Source organism: Anoplopoma fimbria, chromosome 9 (assembly GCF_027596085.1).
Source record: "Anoplopoma fimbria isolate UVic2021 breed Golden Eagle Sablefish chromosome 9, Afim_UVic_2022, whole genome shotgun sequence".
In the NCBI taxonomy this organism is placed as follows: Eukaryota; Metazoa; Chordata; class Actinopteri; order Perciformes; family Anoplopomatidae; genus Anoplopoma; species Anoplopoma fimbria.
Window position 1 is genome coordinate 26,047,560 of NC_072457.1, and position 20,545 is coordinate 26,068,104.

Consider the following 20,545-nt stretch of genomic DNA (forward strand, 5'->3'; position numbering starts at 1 on the left):
ATGTGAGGCACCGTAAAATCTGTGTTGGTGCCAACCCACCCACACCCACACCCACACACACACACACACACACACATCAACTTGCTGCCGCTCTTCTCATCCACAAAGCTGCTGGGAGACCAGACCAGACTGTGCCATGCCAGGCCAGGCTGTATCCCCTCAGGCTGTTGACACCGCTCCAACAGACCAGATAAAAAAGACCCAGCTGAGTCGACCAGACACTGGCAGCCTTTCAACACAGCTGAGCGGGCGGACACACACAGTTGCGCACACACACACACACACACACGCAAATGCACACCCCCTTTGCTTCCCATTCATCCCCCCACCGCTCGCTGACACGCTCCACACATCGGCGGTCAGGACAGTTGCCAACTATCATCTCAAAGCTCTGCTGCCAGGCCAGACTATTCAGCCGAGCTGCCCTCCCTCCCTCCTTCCCCTCCCTCCCTCCCCGCCCTCCCCTTCTCCTCATTGCACTCGCCCTCTGTCATTCTAACTGATTAAGTGGTTTACAATACCAGTCTTTCCCTACGTGACTGACAGGGCAAGCAGCCATCCAATAAGCAAGAGAAAGCGAGGGGAGTGTTCGTGCATTTACAATAACAAAAGGAGCACGGAGCGGGAGGGAGGGAGGGAGAGACAGCGGCCTCTCACCAACACAGATGCCCAGAAAGAGATTTAACCCACGATTAAAGCACAACAGAGGAAGCCACACACAAAGACTTGGTCTTGTGGTTTTCATCTCTCGAGCTGTTGGTGACACGATAATCACAGAAGACGGGCTAAGCTTACAACACACTCACACTCGCACTCGTACCTTTTCCGCCAAATGCTGACAGTGGTGCTTCTACATCAGCTTTAATTCTTTCTTGTGGTTAAAGTGTGTGCACATACTCCATTTAAGAATGAATCACAGACACATATATTCACTATCTCTCCAAGTGTGTTCTCAGTAGCTTGCAGAATCTGTGTGTGTGTGTGTGTTGTGGTTACACACCGCTTCAGTGTCTTGGCTCAGACACAGCCAGTAAAATAGATGGCTTCCTACTGATTTCCTGTGAAACCACATTGGTATAAAGCGTACGTATGAGCAGCCAATGACACTCTAAACACGCACACCATTTAGAATCCCAGGACTCATCATAACAATGACTGAAACGTTGGCAGCAACGTCTATTAACTCCTTGCCAAACGTGAGAGTAGAGCAGCCAAGTGGAGTGTACATTTCGTTTCTGAACAGTGAACAAATGCAGATGAACCAATAGACCAACAAGCAGAGTGTACAAATACAGATGCAGTCACCACACATGAAAATGAGGAGCGTGCGAGTAGGCCAAGCCCTTTGAAACACAGCGTGGTGTGGTGTGGTGGCCGGTCATGAAGCGTCTCCGCTCTCATTAAGCAGCCAATTAAGAGCTAAATAAAGCCGAGTACGAGCAGTTACATTCTCACAAATGCATTTCAAAAAATGAACCTCTGTATGCAGCACAAGGCCCCACTCTTAATACGACTACTGAGGTAGGGTTGGTGATATGTGCTCAGGTGTGTGTGTGTGTGTGTGTGTGTGTGTGTGTGTGTGTGTGTGTGTGTGTGTGTGTGTGTGTGTGTGTGTGTGTGTGGCCACTGGCTATGCTGGCTCCACATGCTGTTTTCCTCCACCGTCCCTGTCGACCGTTTCCCGCTGAGCAGCAGCTCTCACTCGTTCTTCAGAGACAGACCATAAAGGATCCGTATTTAACATTCTGAACATAAATGAAACCAATATTTGCTGCTATTTGTAATCCGCACCTCTCCCTGCTTTAAGAAAAACTATTATATACGAAATCAACGTCCATATGCGTGTACATGATGTGTCTAATAGATTGATACTGTTGGCTTACGGTGAGCTGGTTTGTACCTTTATACCAATTTCTGTAATGTACGTAGTGTAAAAAAGTACTCACTGTGCCACTTGTGGGTATAGCGATATTTTGCATATCCAGTCCATAGATATCTCTCTCTGCAGCTGTTTCTTTGGACAATAATTTTTATAGCGTTGTTTTTCTTAAAGCAACACCGTCATTAGGAAGGATTTCAAATCTCCAATCCCTGAAATGGACCGAGGTCGCTTGATTGATTGGTTGTTGATAGTTCGGCATGAGCATGGGTTTGCCAATTTGCAATACAACTGGAGCCGTTGTCCGAGGCAGAGCAACAAGTTCCTGATTTCTAATAGCTCATAGCCGTCTACAAACTCGTCAGATCAATAGTGGAGTCAGCAGCGACCGATTCATTTGTGTCCAATGACAAGTCCTATTAATGACAAATTGATCATTCTAAGCAGATAAGGAATCAGTCAGCAAAGTGTTCCATATGTCTCGATACCATCTCGCCTAAAGATTAACAAAAACTATATTTAAAAGATTGGGTTTGTGACTCACCTTGTTCAAGCTTCCTGCCTGCTGCGCTGCACCGAGGGTGGCATGAGCCCCAATCTGCTGCCCCCCCTGGGTGAGTGTTTCTGCCAAAGCGCTCGCTGCTCCTCCTGGTCCTGGAGCAGCTCCTTGCATTGTCGACCCCTGGTACTGCATGCCTGCCAGCCCCGCTCCCCGTCCTCTCCCAGCTTCAGGTACAAGACCACCGTTCATCACCTGCCCCGGTTGGGACTGCCCTCCCGGTGCCAGGAGCCCAGCGTGGCCCTGGCTATTGTTCATCATGGCCTGGTTGAAGCCTGTTGTGTTCAAGCCCATTGTCGCAGTATTATTATTATTGTTCTGTCCTGCTACTCCAGTTGGCGTTCCTGCCTTTTGGGCCTGGGGGGACGTGTGGTTGTTGGGGGAACCCTGTCCGTGGGGGCTCTTTCTCAGCGGTGGGCCCAGCTGAGGCCCCATAACGCCTGGCTGAGGGCTGGCTGAGTTCAGACCCGCGCCTGTGATACCGGAGGTGCTACCCGCTCGAAGTAGCTCTGAGAGCTGCTTGTGCTTGGCGGCTGCGTCCGGTACAACAGGGAGGCCTCCTGGCCCTCCGGCTCCAGGTGCTGCTCCAGCGTTTGAAGGCAGCCCCCCCATCAGGCCCAGATCTCCTCCGTTAGGGATCAACTCATCTGGAAGGTCATTCTCCAAATCATCCCAGGATAGTGATCCCAGGTCTAGGAGAGAAGGAGGGTGAAGAAAAATTAGATTCCAGTCTGATTTTAAAGATGTTAAACAGTTTAAAGTGTGCCACATTGGATCTATTTGAAAATGTTGCATCATATCATAATTTCAACACATCACATGGAATGGACCTCCACAGATTCCCCCAGCTACCAGAATGCACAAAGGCGTTAATGCTCAACTCATTGTGAAGAAGCACAAAGTTGACAAAAGAACTCCAACGGCATAGACCGAACAGCAACCTCCTCAACGCCAACAAGGAACCGTAAAACTTATATTAAATGTATTGGAACAAAAAGGTTGAAAGCTCAAAACATCCTGTAAACAATTTGGCAAAATAGTAACTCAAAGATTTTTCTTTTAAAGTACATCTTGCAAATTAATACAAAAAAATTGAATGAACTACTAATCTTTAATTATCATTATTTTAAATGTATTTTCTTTAAGCAGTATTTGTAGTAGTGCATGTCTGAAGATAGTTTCAGTTCCTTTTTACAAAAAAATTGAATGTGCATGACTAAGCTCTGCGCCAACAAGATATTTCATGACATTATTTTTGGAGAGTGTGCCGGGGGCACTACAGCAGGAATACACCTCGCTTTACTCCTCCTTCAGAGTCCAACTCACAAACACTCCCAAAAAAAAAAATGGGACACAAATGAGCCAACATGCCAACTGGTGCTGCACTGTGGCCTTGTCCCTGCAGCACACGACACAGAAACAAGATGCATAATAACGGCACCACTGCTGGCAGACAAACATAGTGTGACGGGAGAGAATCCAGCAGCACTCAGGGTTCCTGCTGGGTGGAGGAGGAGTATTTATGTCACACCATCCAGAGGTGTGGACGTAATGCCGAGAGCCTGGGGAGCTATGATTTGTTTGAAATGAAGCGACTAAGACAGCGGAACGTCGTTATGGCTGTTTTTCAGCGAGTAAGATCACCTCTCTGACGAATCTAAAATATTTAAATGTCCCCGTTTGGGGAAGCCACTAAGGTTTGGGTGGCGACTGATTTTTCATACCTTACTGACAGTTCAACGCAGTATATGACAGAATGGAGATTAATAAATAAAAGCAATACCAGCAATGGTTGGTTCCCATTTTACCACTACTCTCTTGTAATACTATACCAGCAAAAAACATAGTTTTTAATGTGTAAACCTGAATAAATAAAGTTCTCGTTCTTCTGAGCAGTGGTGGCAACAGAAAGTGTTCCAGCAACAAAACGCAGGGGGTCATCCAGCAAAGAGGTTGAACCTGGCAACTCATCTGGCAAAATGATTTCTGAAAGTGTTACAAACTTTTGTGCTGTGTTTTAGCGTCGCATAAGATTTTATGCAAATGGACCCATCACAAATCTATTTAATGTCCCATTGATAAAAAATGATTAAAAGTAACAGTACGTTGCTTTACAAACCCAGCCTAACACGACCCGAGCAGGTCAAAATGCTTACTCAGTTTTTTAAAGTTCAGTTCCGAGTGGAGGATAGATTTATTTCATCTTTGAAAGGTAAAAAGTCAAACGACATGTTCCTTATTTGAAATAAAGGCAGAATGAGTAGAGGGCATGTGAGTGGCTAGTAGCACCAAAGCTCAGAGACAAAAATGAACTGCAGATGATGAATGCCTCCTTATCTAAAGTCCATGTCCAAATCAAATCAAGATTATCAGTTATTAACATGATAAACGATAAACAGGGGCCTTGCTCTCAGCCCTACAGGACGGGATGGGAGATAACAGAACTGAGCAGACAGAGTGAAACAGTCGACCACCCATCTGCCGTGAGCTGCTGCTGGACGTCTTCATTGAGATTCAGTCAGAATCCGGCCTTTAATGAGGGCACTTGGCCTCCGTGCTTCCCAGAGTAAACACAGCCTTCCAGATCTGCTGCGCCGGCCCGCTGCCTGGCGTCAGGCGAGCAGGTGCTCCGTGTGGACGAGGCTTGTTTAAAGGCTGAAGGGACTCATCCATCTTTCCCTCCCCGGCTTCTCACTAACCAGCGGCAGCCACATGGACGCCCTCAGAGCAACAGCAATCAGTTTAGTCGTCTCTCTCTCTCTCTCTCTCTCTCTAACCTCGCCTCCAGGCTGCTTGGCTGAAGACCAAAAATGCAAAGCAATGTTTTGGTTTGTTAGAGCCACATGCAGTTAGGGGGAGCCCCAAACATGGAAGGAGGGGGAGGGGAGACAGAAATGGAGGACGACTTTTTTTAATTTTTTTTTTTAATACTTTCCTTCCATTTGTTTCTCATTACTCCTTATTTGTAATGCTCTTCCTTCCCTAACTGACTGATGGACACACTGCTCTTTCCTTTTTTTTATTATATATCCCCTGTGGCTCCTGTCTGGGAGCTGGTGGCTATAAATACCCGCGAAAGCAGCCCCAGCGGTGGTCCAGACTGGGGTCTGTCATCTGGCCCGAGGGCCTGGTGTCTGGCTTTAGAGGGACAGGTGCAGCATGGCCGCCGGGCCACTTTCACTTGCTGTTCAGTTTACACACTCGGAAGAGCAAGACAGACACTTAGAGCTGGGAGGGTCATCTATCCTCTGCTCTTTCAACAATACTTTAAAAAGGGTCCTTGGAGTAGGTTCAACATCTGAAGTATGAAAGAGGTGTGGGCAAAAGAGATCTGATACATTTTTGGAAGATTTCCCTCAATAAAAACAGAATTCTTATATGATCACAGACTCACAAATAAGTCAACACTCATTATAAAATTATATAAAATTCAGGTTTAAACATTTTACAAAAATCAGGCTTTGGTGAGTCATTCAGGACTCACATTTGTGGACCACTGAAACCTACAGGGAGAGGGGGGGCATCGAGAGTAGTTCTGCATCGAGAGTAGTTCTGCCAAGATGCCATCACCATTCATGTCTATTCAACCAATGTGTTTATGATCAAATGATTTACTGAAGCACAAAATTGTTAACAAGGGCCAAAAGTTCTTCATAAATCTAGCCTCTTAATCTTGGTTACAAAGTGCTCCAGATTGACACATTTAACTTAAAAACGTACAAAATCAAAAAGGGGGGCCAGAAAATATCACAGATTTTTTTCATATCGCAATGTCAGTTTTTTCCATTATCATGCAGTATGGCTGTACTATGTGTGGTTAATGTGCTAAATTGTAGCCAAGTTGTTACAAGGATAGTCAGCAGTTGTGTCTAATGTTAATTCCTGCATATTAAATGGTCATCTGCAATTTTCTGTAGTGGTCCCAGTATTATCTGTACTTAAAGTGAAGTGAAGCAGCATATCACATCACAGTTACTCTTTCTCCCTCTCGACCACACACTCGCACAGACTACACTACTCATAAAACATGTGCAACAAACTGTGGCGTCAAGAAACTTCAGGGAGTGTAACAGAGACTTTGTGCAACAACAATCTTGTATGTTGTTAGGAAGTGGATCAAACCACTGATTGTAGAGGAAAAGGGTACAAGTCTCTTAATTGCATCCCAATCACAGCTGGATCAGCTGTCAGTCGGCTTTAACAGCTGTAGAGACTTTTGATGGAGTTTGTGTCTGTACACATGATCACTGTAGTTATATAAACAAAGACACACAGTTCATCATTAGTGCCAGAGTTTGTTTAACAACCTGCATTGGGTATTCATACTGTGTTCTGTGTCCTGCTTATGAGCCCAGGACCAGATCTCTACCGGGGGAATGCGTTTCTCTTATTACTCAATTATTTGTCGTCTGTACGTTTTGAAATTCTGATTTTGAAGTCATTATTAAGTAACCCAGAATATGATTTTGGTGTCTTTTGAGTTATTTATTAGGCACAATGACTCAGGGAAAATGTAAATGATGCAACTCATCAAACCAGTCAATCACGAATTATCAGTCTCACGTGACTGAATGGAAATTACCATAAATTATTTTAAAAGTGTTTCTGCTGAAAGACAGACTCTCCAGCTCTCTCTCACTTTAATTGTATCCATTCTAACTTTTATAATGGATACAAAGGGCTGGCCCCTGCTTTGCTGCAGTCTAGCAAAAAACTACACCAAAGGCTCGCAATGATTTGGTCTCCCCTCCTCTTCTCTCTCTCTCTTTTAGAAAGTGTAGAACGATGCAGGTACAATGCTTCTCACATCGCTTGTGACACACACTGACTTATCGTCATTGAAACAGTAACTGTAATGGTGAAAAAATAGTCATTAGGTGCAACATTTTGGGCTGGCCGGCTCAGCAACTCATCATAAAGATCCATAAAGCTGAGGGGAGCTGCAGATTCTGGTGAGAAATTGTTGTAGTTTCATCACTACAACGACTTTAAAAAGGGGCAGATCGCACCGAGACAGTCTCTAAAAACCATGGCATTCCTACAGTACTGGCCTGCAGTACTGGCCTGGCCTGGCCTCCTCTATTGCGTCATGTTTTCGGGCAGTTTTTAGACCTGAATGAAGTCAAAATATTCTCAACTTTTCAGCGCTGGCCAGCGGAGTCGCAACTGACCGAGGCAGCCAATCAAATCAAGCAAGAGGCGCCCTTTACTACTTTATAACGGGCTTCCTGTTTTTAAGCGGGTACATGTGGTGACATTAGCAATAGTTAATTATAGTGGTGCAACTGTTCATTAAACTCGAGGCTCGGATCGCCACAAAATTTTACTTTGTTCCAGTCATTTATAGTGGGGATTTTTTTTTTATATAAAAAAAAGGCAGACAATTCAAATGATTAGGAAATTAAAAAAATATATTTTCTTGGATTAAAACAAATCTTGTCTTTAGTAGTTTCAATGATGTATTATAAGATGCTTGGAGCTAGTGTAAACAGTTCATAATTCACTCTCTAATATCTATTCATAATGCTGTAAAAACATCTCCTTCAAACAACAAGTTATTCCAGTTTATCACCAACAATTAATTTATCCACTGTTCATATTTGTCAAACCATGAGGGGGGGATCATACGGATCACGAATCGACCGTTTCCACGAGTTAATGACGATAAAGTATATCATTTCCCCTCCTCCTCATTCAACAAAAGAGCAACAGCAAGAGCTCAATGTCTGCCCCGAATATTTTTTTCCCGGTTGTTTACATTTGATTGCCTGGTTGCCCACGCAGCCCCCCTCCACTGGCTCATTAGCTGTTTTGTCCTACTCTCTTTGCCAATGGCGTTTTTGAAGCGGCCACGCCTGATGCGACGGACACAACGGTGTGATCGTTCACTAACTCTGCGTTTCATAGAGCCAAACAACACTTGTGTGGTCAGGTGACCCCTGGAGCACCTGAATCATTGCAACTCCCTGTAATGTGTCTATGCACGTCGATTGCACATTCTTGAAAATCAAACTTTATATTCTCAAAGCATTCCTTTCCCTCTTATCCGCACCGGACCATACGCCTCATATACCAGCCTAATGACTATGTCATGCAAGAAATGTAATGCTTATGCAAAGCTTAATTTCAAGAAATATCAGAATTACTCAAAGGAATTTGTGGAGGAAAATCCACGGTTGAAAGCCAGCTCTTTTTTTTTTTTTTTTTTTTTTAATCTTCAAAACACAAAAATATTACTTTTTTCAGCCTCACTCTCACTACCTCACTCACAGATGCGATTTAAATCAGCAAAAAAAAGGGGCAATACTGGCTAATGGAAACAGATTCTATCATAACAAGGGGAAATCAAGCCTAAAAACATGCACAGACACAAATGAGTCCCTCCTGCAAACAAAGCAAGGAAAAAAAAAACAAGACGTTGTCATATACGCTTCACAAGGAAGGGGTAAGTGTTGACACACACCCTCCATCCTCCGTTTGGCTGCTCCCCCTTCGTTTTCTTAGTTTTTCTGGTTGCCTGCAGTCAGAAGCATAAATGGCTCCATTAGCAGCTGCGTCATGAGCTTACTGCCGGCCTGCTAGGCTTTAAACGTGCCACTTGCATTGTGAAAGTGAACATTTGGGGGTTTCACTATCCCCTTTCACAAAAAGATTCTGCAATACTGCCGCAAAGATGATCTGCCATTAAGCAGGCTTTGCTTCTTTTTTTTTTAAACAGTAAACAACATCATGCCGACTCAGATAGCACACCTGCATCACGTGGGAGCAAAAGAGGCGTGCTGTTTAACACAACTGCGTCTACGTATACAGCGACATGCATCCGTCCATAAAGTCCCTGGTATATGACGGTTGATAACGTCCTCTGCTCGGAGGGTAAGGAGCTCCCGTCAGCATCGTTTACCCAATTTAGCCATTTTTGGTGGCTGAAGGTTAGCTGCTAGCTGGTGTAAGCATTTTTGTTAAATATTCCAAGGGTTAGGGCACACAAATGACACGTCTCAAGACATCACTAGCGTTTCGCCGCGCCAGCTCTCCCTTTTCACACAGACGTTGGTTGGGCTCTGTGACTACCTCTGTTGCTGGTACAGCCTTGAACAACTGTGTCCGTCCTTTCTGCCGCCGTACCTTTCCTACACAACAGCGATGCAGAATAACTCAGCGGCCCAACCTTGGACAGGCTGTGTGAAAGGGGCTACTGACATGGCCGTGACTGACACTTGGAGTTGAACTAAGATCTCAGCGAAGCACGTATAAAATATTTACTAGTTAGGTTTTAGCAAACTTGCAAGAGTATGCAGCGACTCCCTCTACCTATACACAGCCTCACTTTGACGGGGAAAAGAGATACATTAGCTGAAGACCAGCAGCCACTCACAGATTGATTCAAATGTGTTTTTTTTTTTTTTAAAACACAGAAGCTCTGGATGTGCATTTACTTGTTTTTTAAACAACAACAACAACCACTGTCCCAATTTGGAATAAGCCACTACAATGTCAAGACATCTTAATCAAACATATGCTCACTTCCAATGAATTTTTATTGTGGACAGAGGGACATGGCCTGAATAGAGAGACGGGAGGCACGTGTTTGCACTCCGCCACTGTAAAAAGAAACCTCCCCAAACACACACAAAACAAAGTACACCCACACACTGCAAGCATATATGCTTCACTACACATCCAATGATGCAAACACTCCCCATAAACATGAACTACAGCACACCCTTAAATGTGACGTGCAAATTTAAACCAGGGGCTACTGGAAAAAGGCAAAAGGTTAAGAGTCAGGGATGAGGGGTACTGCTCACGAAGCTTCAGGCATGACTGTCATCAAAAAACTGAAAGCAAACTCATTATCTGCAGTCATTTACGACCAATGACAGTGTGGCCCAGAGCCGTCCCATGGGGTCCGTTAGGTCCCAACAGCAACGGGCCAAAACTATAAAGAGTAGGCGGGCCAGGGTTTAATGACTGTTCATTCACAGACAAGTGGTGCCTCTGCCATGTGTGATGGGTGTTGTAATCCATCGTTGTCTTGTCAGCGGCTTTTGTTGAAAGGCTGTCCAACTTATTATTCTTTATTGCAGACCAAACAAACCTAATGTTGACGAGGAAAACGTGCCCTCTGGTAGGCGTGATGCTTTCAAGAAAGACATTTGCCTAGCTACGAAACGGATCTACATTCCTACAACTTCACTGACATACGATTACAAAACATAATGCATTTGCACAAATAAACGTGTGTTTTTTCCCAGAAACCCATGTTTGAAAACTGAGGGTCCTACATCTGCAGAAGATACCTTTGGGTGATCACAACAACAGGCCGAGTCAGTACTGGCTGGAGACCCAGCATAAAGCTGCTTAAATCAATTATTGTCCCACTACAGGGCATTTCATACCACTGGCATATTACGTTTTTTATGGCTAATGTGTTAGAAAAACCATTGACTACTTACACAGGCAGCGGACACAATCTCAACATCATCATTTATATAGATTCATTTTGGCCTTTTAGCACTCTTAGTTTTTGACAACACTTGAGAAAACTTTTACCCGACAGATGTTTGGCTTTCTTCAACAACCACTTGGTTACTTTGTTTGCCAGTTGTTGTTTTTGGGTGTGGAAACATTTCCTTACAGGGTTTGATGGGACCAATTCACACTCAACCATAGAGTAAAAATTGCGAGTAGTAAAACCAAAACACTGAGCAAGGAGAGGGTCAAAGTTAAGTGCCAGTGATCTCTGTGATTTTAATAACAAAAAACATTTTTTTGATGCAGGTTTAACAGATTGTTTCTATGCGTTGTTTCCATCTTTCTCTCCTGCTATTGTTAAATTAGTCCCAGCAGAGTCTAGTAAACACAGTTTAGACAACATGAGTAGTCTGCTGGCTATGTTACACGTTTGCTGCCACTGAGGAAATAAATTCCTTACAAACGCTCTACTAAAGAAATGTGTCAGCCATTTGTCAAGCAGCCAAGAAGTGAAGTGTCACAGAATACCATATCTTCACATCAGAAAATGACATGCTTGAAGTGTTAGAAAAAGTAAGAAAAAAAAAATGTTTATCACGGGAAGTCCAGTAACAACCAGATTGGTCTGTGGGTTCACAGGCTTGCGTAGGGATGCTGTGGCCAAAGGGATTACTGTGGTTTCGTCTCTACTAATTCATGTTCTTATAGTCGCTGAACTGAGCTCCAGTTTCAAACATTGTCTGTCAGTTACCCCTTTTTTCTTCTCTTGGAGGCCACTACCGCCTTTACATCCCACTACACACACAGACCTGAACACTGAATCAAATCTCTATTCAGTTAAATGCAACTGTTATATAAAAAGATCCAGCATGGAGATGGGTCCTCAGCTACATTAGATATCTTTTAAACAGTATATCATGAACTGACTTGGCATCTGATCATTTGAGTATGCAAGAGAATCAGGGTGAAATACATCACCGTCTCCATAATACTATTAAATCTATGATGGAAACTTTATAAGTACTTCATAAAGTGGTTTACTGCTGTGTAGTAACAAGCAGATGTAAGAAATACTCTTTACCATCATCCATATACTCAGCCGTCAGTGGGATGCACCCAGTTAAAGTGTCATGAATAAGCGCTGCAAGACATGCAACTTTACATTCTTAAACCATGTTTAACTGTTTGAGAGACACGTTGCTTTAACTCAGACGGTCATTTTGGAAACTCTAGTTTGTAGTCAAGAAGTACTACCCTGAGCCTTCCACTTAGCACTTATTGTATTCCTATTAGTTTGTTGCACTTATTGTATTCGTATTAGTTTGTTGCACTTATTGTATTCGTATTAGTATTAGTTAGTTGCACTTATTGTATTCGTATTAGTTTGTTGCACTTATTGTATTCGTATTAGTTTGTTGCACTTATTGTATTCGTATTAGTTATTTTCTGCACTTATTGTATTCGTATTATTTTCTGCACTTATTGTATTCGTATTAGTTTGTTGCACTTATTGTATTCGTATTAGTTATTTTCTGCACTTATTGTATTCGTATTAGTTTGTTGCACTTATTGTATTCGTATTAGTTTGTTGCACTTATTGTATTCATATTAGTTCTTTTCTGCACTTATTGTATTCGTATTAGTTTGTTGCACTTATTGTATTCGTATTACTTTGTTTCTGTACTTTTGCTCTGGTTTATGCTCTTAGATGCTTGTTTAAGAAAGGAGATGCACTTATGACTTCTGGTGACTAGTAGTTCTCTTGAATACCTATGTTGAATACACTTATTGTAAGTCACATTTGGATAAAAGCGTCTGCTAAATGACTGTAATGTAATGTAATGTAATGTAATGTGATGTAGTCCTGTTAAAGTATATGGAGTTGTGACGTTACCTCGTGGAGGTATGACTTATTGCAGGGCTGTAATAAGGACTGTATTAGACTGCATTAGCACGAGGCAAGTGTTCCTAATAAACTGCCAATCAAGTGTCCTTGCAGAACCAAACCACAACACTGCAGCAGAACCACAGCAGAACCCCAGCGGTCCCCACCACCAACACACCTGGCTGACCACGACGTGCTGCAGGGCGGTGCACACATGCATTCAGACAACATCTCGTGGCACAGTGCGTGAGTGTTAAACGTGACACGTGAGCCCAGTCTCGCGGCCTTTACCTGGTCCCTCGGACGCTGTCAGGGCAGGTGAGCTCAGCTTGGGCCGCTTGGAGTTGGGGGGTCCGTTCAGCAGGTTCTCGGCCATAGTGGAGCCTCGTGAGTGGACGGTGCCGTCCAGGTGAAGCCGTCCAGGTGAAGCCGTCCAGCAGACCCGCGCACATCGGCGAGCTCACGCGCTCACAGCTAACGTCAGCTAATTACCTGCTCGCGTGCTAAGTGGAGCTGCTCGTGTGCGTGAGTGTTTTTGTTCAAAAGAGATGCAACAGCGCCCCGCGACGCCACCGCCGCTCACCCCATGACGACCCGCCGCCCGACGCCCGCATTATCATCGTTAAAGCCCCGCAGATACCCTCCTCCTCCCTCCTCCTCCTCCTCCTCCTGCAGGGACACGGGGCCGAGGCGGCGGTGTTAGTCTGAGCCGCAGCAGGTCTTCATCTCCGGTCTACGCGCCGCTCCGGGTCCCCATTTTGAGCGTGACGTCAAATGTCTTCGTGCAAAAAAAAAAAAAAAAAAAAAAAAAAAAAAAAAAAAAAAAAAAAAAAAAGGAAAATGTTTTCGCGCGAAGCAGCGCAGAAGATGCCCGGCTGCACAGAAATGGTGTTTTTGGTGCAAAAAAAAACCCTCGATGGTGTCCGCAGGGTGTCCGCTGGGTGTCCGCGCCGCGGTGGGGATCAGACGCGCGGAGCTTTTCTCGCCCGTCGACCGCAGATTCAATCCGCGTTTTTTGCGCACAAAATGTCCCCTTGGCGGCGTCCCGGGGTCGCAGTCTGCGGGGGGACGCTGTGGCGCGGCGGTACGGAGGCTGGATGTGCTCGGGAATAAACACAGTGTTGCACCGAAATCCTAATTCAGAGCCACGACAAGATGGCGGCTGTTGATTCCTTCAGTACAAAAAAAAAAAAAAAGTTTTTTTTTCTTTTCCAGCTCGTCCGCGGAGGGGGAGGGGCCGCGCATTCACGCCCTACGTGACTGCACCGCCCCGCTGGGCCGCTGGGGGCGCTGCAGCACGGCCACAGACTCACACACAGTTTACAAGTCAAACCATGCACTTAAAAGTACGTTATAGTTATTAATCCTCTCATGCATAGAGGTCACTACAGTGGACAGCTATTTAAATGTTGTTTTTCTTGTATATGCATGGGGGTTTTGATGGCATAGTTGCACATCAGCCACTACAGTGAGCACTATTGTAGTGGCTGATCAAAACCCCCATGCATATACAAGAAAACAACATTTAAATAGCTGTCCACTGTAGTGACCTCTATGCATGGAAGGGTTAATATTGAATTCAACTTTAATTAGAATATCAAAATAATATTGCACATTAATTTTAGTTCTGTGTTGCATGTTCTTTTTTTTTATCATTAGCATATTCTGGTTTGTTGAGCATTTGTTTGTTTACCACATAATTCCATATGTGTTCCTTCATAGTTTGGATGTCTTCAATATTAATCTACAATGTAGAAAAAAATAAAAATAAAGAAAAACCATTGAATGAGAAGGTGTGTCCAAACTTTTGACTGGTACTGTAAGTTCTGGCAGTGATTATTTAATCAAATAAATGTTTTTGTCATTAGCTGGCTGATCAGATTTTATTATGATTAAATGAATTCATTTATTTTATTTTTTATTTGTTTTTAGCGTTTTATTATTATATTTGATTATTGTGATTGTTTTACCCTGTACAGCACCTTGGGATTTCATTGAATTTTAAAGTGTGCTATATAAATACAATCCATTATTATTATTATTAATATTATTATTTGATCAGAGACTTTTCCACCTTATTGACAGGTTTGTAACTATCTTTCCTAAACTTGGCCAACCTCCAATGTGAATATAGCCTGACTGCCCACATCTCTGATAAAATAATAATAATAATAAAAACATAATCGCAATTCAGTCTGATTATCTGTTTAACGTGAATTCATCTCCGCTTTATATTTCACAGTCTACTCAACTGTTTTCTGCTTGGAGATTTATTTCTCTCGTACTGAAAAAAAAAAAAAAAAAGTAATAAAATGATATCACTCCCCACTACTCAAACAGACACACATTGAACCAATTTGATAATAAGTGTCGCTTTTTCATTGTTTTCTGGCAAAAATCTGGCACATGCACATGTATAAAAAAAAATCATATGTGACATAAAATAACTGCATATGTACAAACACTGAGTGCTTTGTGCAAATGTGTACAGATTACGATCATGTGGTTGATAAATGATACATGGGTAATGTGCACAAAAACATACATAATACATCTCATTCATGAACATAACACAAATACACAAATATTTTAAATCAATCAAACAACTGTGTCATTTTTTTTGTCCCAGTGTAATTTGAAACACATATGGATTGAATTTATAATGAAAATATGTGGAGCTGTCACCATTTAAATGAGTGATTAGGCAATGCTGATTTGCTGTGATGATTTTAACAAGTGCTAATAAAACACTCTCTCCCTTATTTTTCTGTTACAAAGTAAAATCACATTTCTTTAACAAAAGGTAATGACTAAATGCCATAAACTTCTCCTCACAACAGGGCTGTTTTCTGCATTCTCTTAACTGGAGCAATGGGGCTCTAAAGACACTCCTTTCCCTCTGCCAAAACTAAAACAGTTATTGTCACACACACATAATCAATACACTGTCAGGGAAGGATACAAACCAAGTAACCTTAAATGAGCAAAGCTTAGTGATTTGAAGAATCCCTCTTGCTGGCACTACATGCTTATTGATCAATATTAGTGTAGAAAGAATGCTATTGAAATGAAATAAAAAAGAATGATAGTATGGTGCAGGGTCAGACTGAAAATGTAGTGTGTCGGGCAAGAAAAGAAAACTGCTCATTCCTTCCCATGCAAAAAAAGCTAACACACACTTCTCCCCCCACTGTATCACAGATAACAGAGCCAGCAGTGTTCACTTTAGTATTTTATTTATACGTGTGTACAGATGTGCGCTACTGGAGAGGTGGTGCGCCCATCAACAGGTGGAGCCCCGCATCTTAAATCTACTATGGCTAGTTTCTGTCACTGCTGTGCAAGCTAGGGCTTAACTAACATGTCCTGCAACGCACCACGGATTAACTAACAACGTGAGGCAGAAGGGTTTCTCACATATTGTCTGGGAAAAAATAGGAACTTTCCTTCAAAACTTATACTTGATATTCTGATCTGTTTCGTTTACTTTGTATGGTATGGTTTATTAGTTTTGGCAAACTCGAGCGTGTTTAGGATATGCATGAATGTGCCCGTTAGAAAAATATTTCAAAGCAATCACAAGGATTTGTGCCAACAAAGCAGATCCTGTGTAGCTATTTTTGTGTCTTAATTTAGAGTGACAGCTTCTGCAGAAACTTCTTTGGATTTTAACACATTTATGCTACAAATGCTATCATGATTATTTGATACATATTCTCACAGCTCAAACACGCTGATTAAACGTATTCCTGATTCATAAGGCACTGGTTGTGTATGTTTGGAGTGGGTAGGGTTCCTTTTAATGCTATGGATGGAGACGGCTTCATAACTAGTGATGGTTCCCTTCTCATCTCTGTATCTCCGTGTGGCCATAGCCTCTCAAGGTAAGACTGTTGACCTGTCTCTGAAAGATGTGGCGGTGTTTTGTGTTTGCAGGATTAGATTTCAAACTTTAAGGCCTTCTTTTCTCCATTTTAAAGAATGCAACTAAGTGTGTGATATTCCTCTACAGATAAGGTAGCGACAGCAAAATAACAGTTTAACAGTGGCCGTGTAGTTGATTGATTTCTTTGTTGCATCATACTACAGTGATCTTTTCTGTGTTATTGAAATTACTTTCTCACACACATACACCCAAAGTACAGGAGGGGAAGTGCTGTTAGGAGTAAAGACAAAAGCATGAAGTGAGTAAAGAGCAAAGAGAACTAAGAGGAGCCAGCTATGCAATGATAACACCACCACCACCGCCACCACCACCACCACCACACTATTCCAGGCGACCGGTTGTTGACAGACTGAAAGAACTGGAAAAGAGAAAAAAATAAAAAATAAGATGGAATTTGTCCCCCAAAGAAATGGCAGCAAACCTGCACAACGAGCATCATTTCCTCAAACATACAATCATAATTCTATCCTCATTATGAAAACAGCATGATTAAAAAAACTCTGAAAACCAAGATACTCCAAAAATACAGTCATACTTTTTAGGCACCACAAAACAATCAGCTAGTTTAGGTCGCACTGCACCTATAGATCACTCAATTAAAGTGGCACAATTTAAGTATATTGATACAGCAGAGGGCCCCCTCTGTATAAAGGCTGTGATTGGATGAAGTTGAAAGTCCCACCCCTTTAACAGCAAATCACATAGCTAAAGCAGACAATACTTAACTATTGAATAAATCTATAGTGACGGACTGACCAATGTCTGTTTTTTCTTCTGGCGATGAAGGCAACGATTGGAACTAAATTTGAGTTTGAGGTTTTAAACACAGCAATGTAGAAACTGTGGTTGATCTGTGCTTTGAATGTGGACCACCCAATCATCTATCAATAACTACACAGTGATTGTCCATCACAGTAACACTTCACATGACACTCCACTCAAAATCTTTTGAGTATCAAACGCTCACCCCTCTGTTGGCGTTATTGGATAAGTCTGGTGTTTTTTTCTTCTGATGGTTAACAAATTCCATGAAAAGACCAAACAATGAATTGATGATATTAACAAGTATCGTCTTTGTAGTAAAAGTCTGATAAATCTTATTCCTCTGTGCCTTCGAGCTCCGTTGTTGACCAAAAACTAATAAATGAGCCACATCGTTGTACTGGGTTCCATTTTCCTTCATTACAACAAAAATCGGCTTTGTATTTTCATTTTGAGTCAATCCCACATACACTATCCTGCTGCTGTAAATATTCACTAGCTCACCACATTATCCACTGAATACAGTCCCCAACAAATTAACTATTTATTCCTGTTTAAGAAACATTTACTAAAGACTACAGGGCCCTTGCTGGCTTTGGGGGGTCAAATTTCGAACCCTAACATCTCCGTTTCCTGGGTGGCCTGGGACCTTTGTTGAATGTTAATCCTCATATTTCTCTCCTCTTATTTACTTCAAGTCATTACTTTACTGTCTGCTTTAATGAAAAAGACATAACACAGCCCCCCCCCAAAAAAAAGAAATACTACGGTGCCCAGATGTTGGGATTGTGTTTCATACTCAAAGACACATCTTGGGTGGAGTATAACTTTAAGTATATTTAAAGTGCCTTCCTGCTTTAGTGATGATCTCACATTTTACAACCACCTTTACCTCCAAATCTAACGTCCCTTATCTGATTTGATTTTGTGCTTTTGATTGTACTCGTTGCGACAGACAAGAACTCTGTTTAAATGTTCTTAAAAGCTATTTCACCATTACCATGAAAGACATTAGTAGGCATTTTTAGAGCCACTCTGCGGTAATAACTTCCAAATACAAGTGGTCGAGAAAACACTGTGCAAGACCTGTGCTTAAAATGTGCATTTAGCTGCTACACAAACTAAAATCTATGCAACCTGCTTTGTAGCATGTCTCTGTTTACTGAGACTCGAGCACAAATGAATACTGTATTAAGCCCTCAAGTCAGAGCAGAAGACATAAATTAACACTGCTTGATGTGATTCCCTCATTCTTCCCATAGTTCCCTGCTCAGCCCATCATGCTGCACTGGCCCTTATATAGAATCTCAAACAATTTTCCCTTAAGTAAGGTCAAGACTTTGATCAAGTTAAAACAAATGATATGGCACAACGATAATGTTTTTTTTAAGAAATACTTGCATTGAAAATAAAAGCATGGAGTAAGAAACCACAGCATGTTTCGTCATCTAACATGTTTAAAACTTTGTTCAGTAATTTATATTTGTTCATTCACTGTTCTAGTCCTGAAGGCACTTAATAACAAAAATGAAGAAGTAAAAACACCAAGAACAACACCATCAGTCTTCCTTCCCTCTAAACCCCTTTCAGCCTAAACTCTGCTGTGCTCAACACAGGTCTAGCCCTCCCCAGGACTTAGGCAACATTACCATCAAAGTCATTAGTAGCCATTTTTATAGCCACTGTTTGTGCTAGAGTGACAAACTCCCCCTTCATCATCCGTGCATAAAGACACCTTAGCTATGCCTAAAGAAAGGGACATCCTGCCCGCACCTGCGATCGGTCCCGGAGAGTCAGACAGCAGCTGGGGCAGCAGGGGGACAGAAGTCACAGGAAGAGAGGAGGGAAGGGATCAGAGACGAGCATAAAACTCCTCGTTGAGTTTTGATAGCTCGTCGGCCTCCTCCTCTTCCTCCTCCTCCTCTTGAAGTGCGAGAGGAGCGGGCTGCTCTTGTGCAGCACTAGGCTCTGTGCCCAGTTCAGAGTGGGGAGGGAGGTGAAGGTCTGTGGCAGAGGACTGCCCAGGGAGGTGTGGAGGGTCCCTATATCCCTCCTCCCTCGCCTCTGTGGACTCTGCTTGGACAGGCTCAGGCCCTGCTCTTGAAGGCCTCACAGCACTTTGTGGTTGAGGATGGAGTGTGGAAAGATGGGAGGAAGAAGGAGTGGAAGAAGAGGGAGGAAGAGCTGTTGCCTGGGTAACAGATTCCGAAGTCTTATTCACCAATGATGCCATGGAAGAGGATCCGAGGCTGGCGTCCAGCTCCTTTCGATATTCATATGTACTTTCTCCACTTTTGGGGTACAGAAAGGTCCTCATTTGACCTTTGCCCTTAACATTAACTGTACCTCTATAGTCAAACTCTAAGCCCATGGAACTGAGCACAGCATGGCTCTCCTCGCTCACCTGCACCCGACACTCCACCCCGGTGGAGTCCATGCGGCTGGCAATGTTAACCGTGTCTCCCCAGATGTCATAGAGCAGCTTGGTGGTGCCGATCACCCCCGCTGTCAGAGGCCCGTGGTTAAACCCAATGCGGAGCTTGAAACCAAAACCCAGCATGTTCTTGTTGAAGTCGTCCAGGACGCCCATCATCTCCAGGGCAAAGTTGAAAAGAGCCCTCAGGTGAGCGTGTGGAGAGTCCTCGTCATTCTCAGCCAACTGCCGGACATTCAGTCCGGACGCAGCCATGTAGGTGGCCCCGATCGTCTTGATCTTTTCCACGCTTTTGAATTCGGGTCTGCGCAGGAGCTCGTCAAAGTCTCCAATGAGCTCATTGAGAACGCGGTAGCACTCTTTTCCGCCCTCGTAGCTTTCTTCATAGAACTCACTGAAGTTTACAATACTGGCAAAGATCACGCCCACACTGTCGTGATTCTTGGAGTAGCTCTGGGTCACCTGAGGAAACAATGAAACGTGTTGGAATATTTTGAACACTTAAACGTGCTTATATTTATGGATGATAATGATGATATAATGTTTATAATTTGTATCTTTTTTTCTCCTAAATTCAAGAAAGAATTACTAAGAAAAATGTATTT

At 42.9% G+C, this 20,545-nt stretch overlaps 2 protein-coding genes across 2 annotated transcripts in view; both read right to left on the reverse strand.

Moving 5' to 3' along the window:
• The window catches only part of crebbpa (CREB binding protein a), a 40,949-nt gene extending 27,338 nt beyond the window's left edge, over positions 1–13,611 (reverse strand). The window contains 2 exon segments of the mRNA XM_054605339.1: positions 2,424–3,130; positions 13,090–13,611. Of these exon segments, the coding sequence (XP_054461314.1) occupies positions 2,424–3,130; positions 13,090–13,174 (792 nt within the window). The 5' untranslated portion in view covers positions 13,175–13,611.
• A 1,044-nt stretch (positions 13,612–14,655) lies between these two features.
• The window catches only part of adcy9 (adenylate cyclase 9), a 35,932-nt gene continuing 30,042 nt past the window's right edge, over positions 14,656–20,545 (reverse strand). Inside the window, 1 exon segment of the mRNA XM_054603740.1 lies at positions 14,656–20,402. Within this exon segment, the coding sequence (XP_054459715.1) occupies positions 19,359–20,402 (1,044 nt within the window). The 3' untranslated portion in view covers positions 14,656–19,358.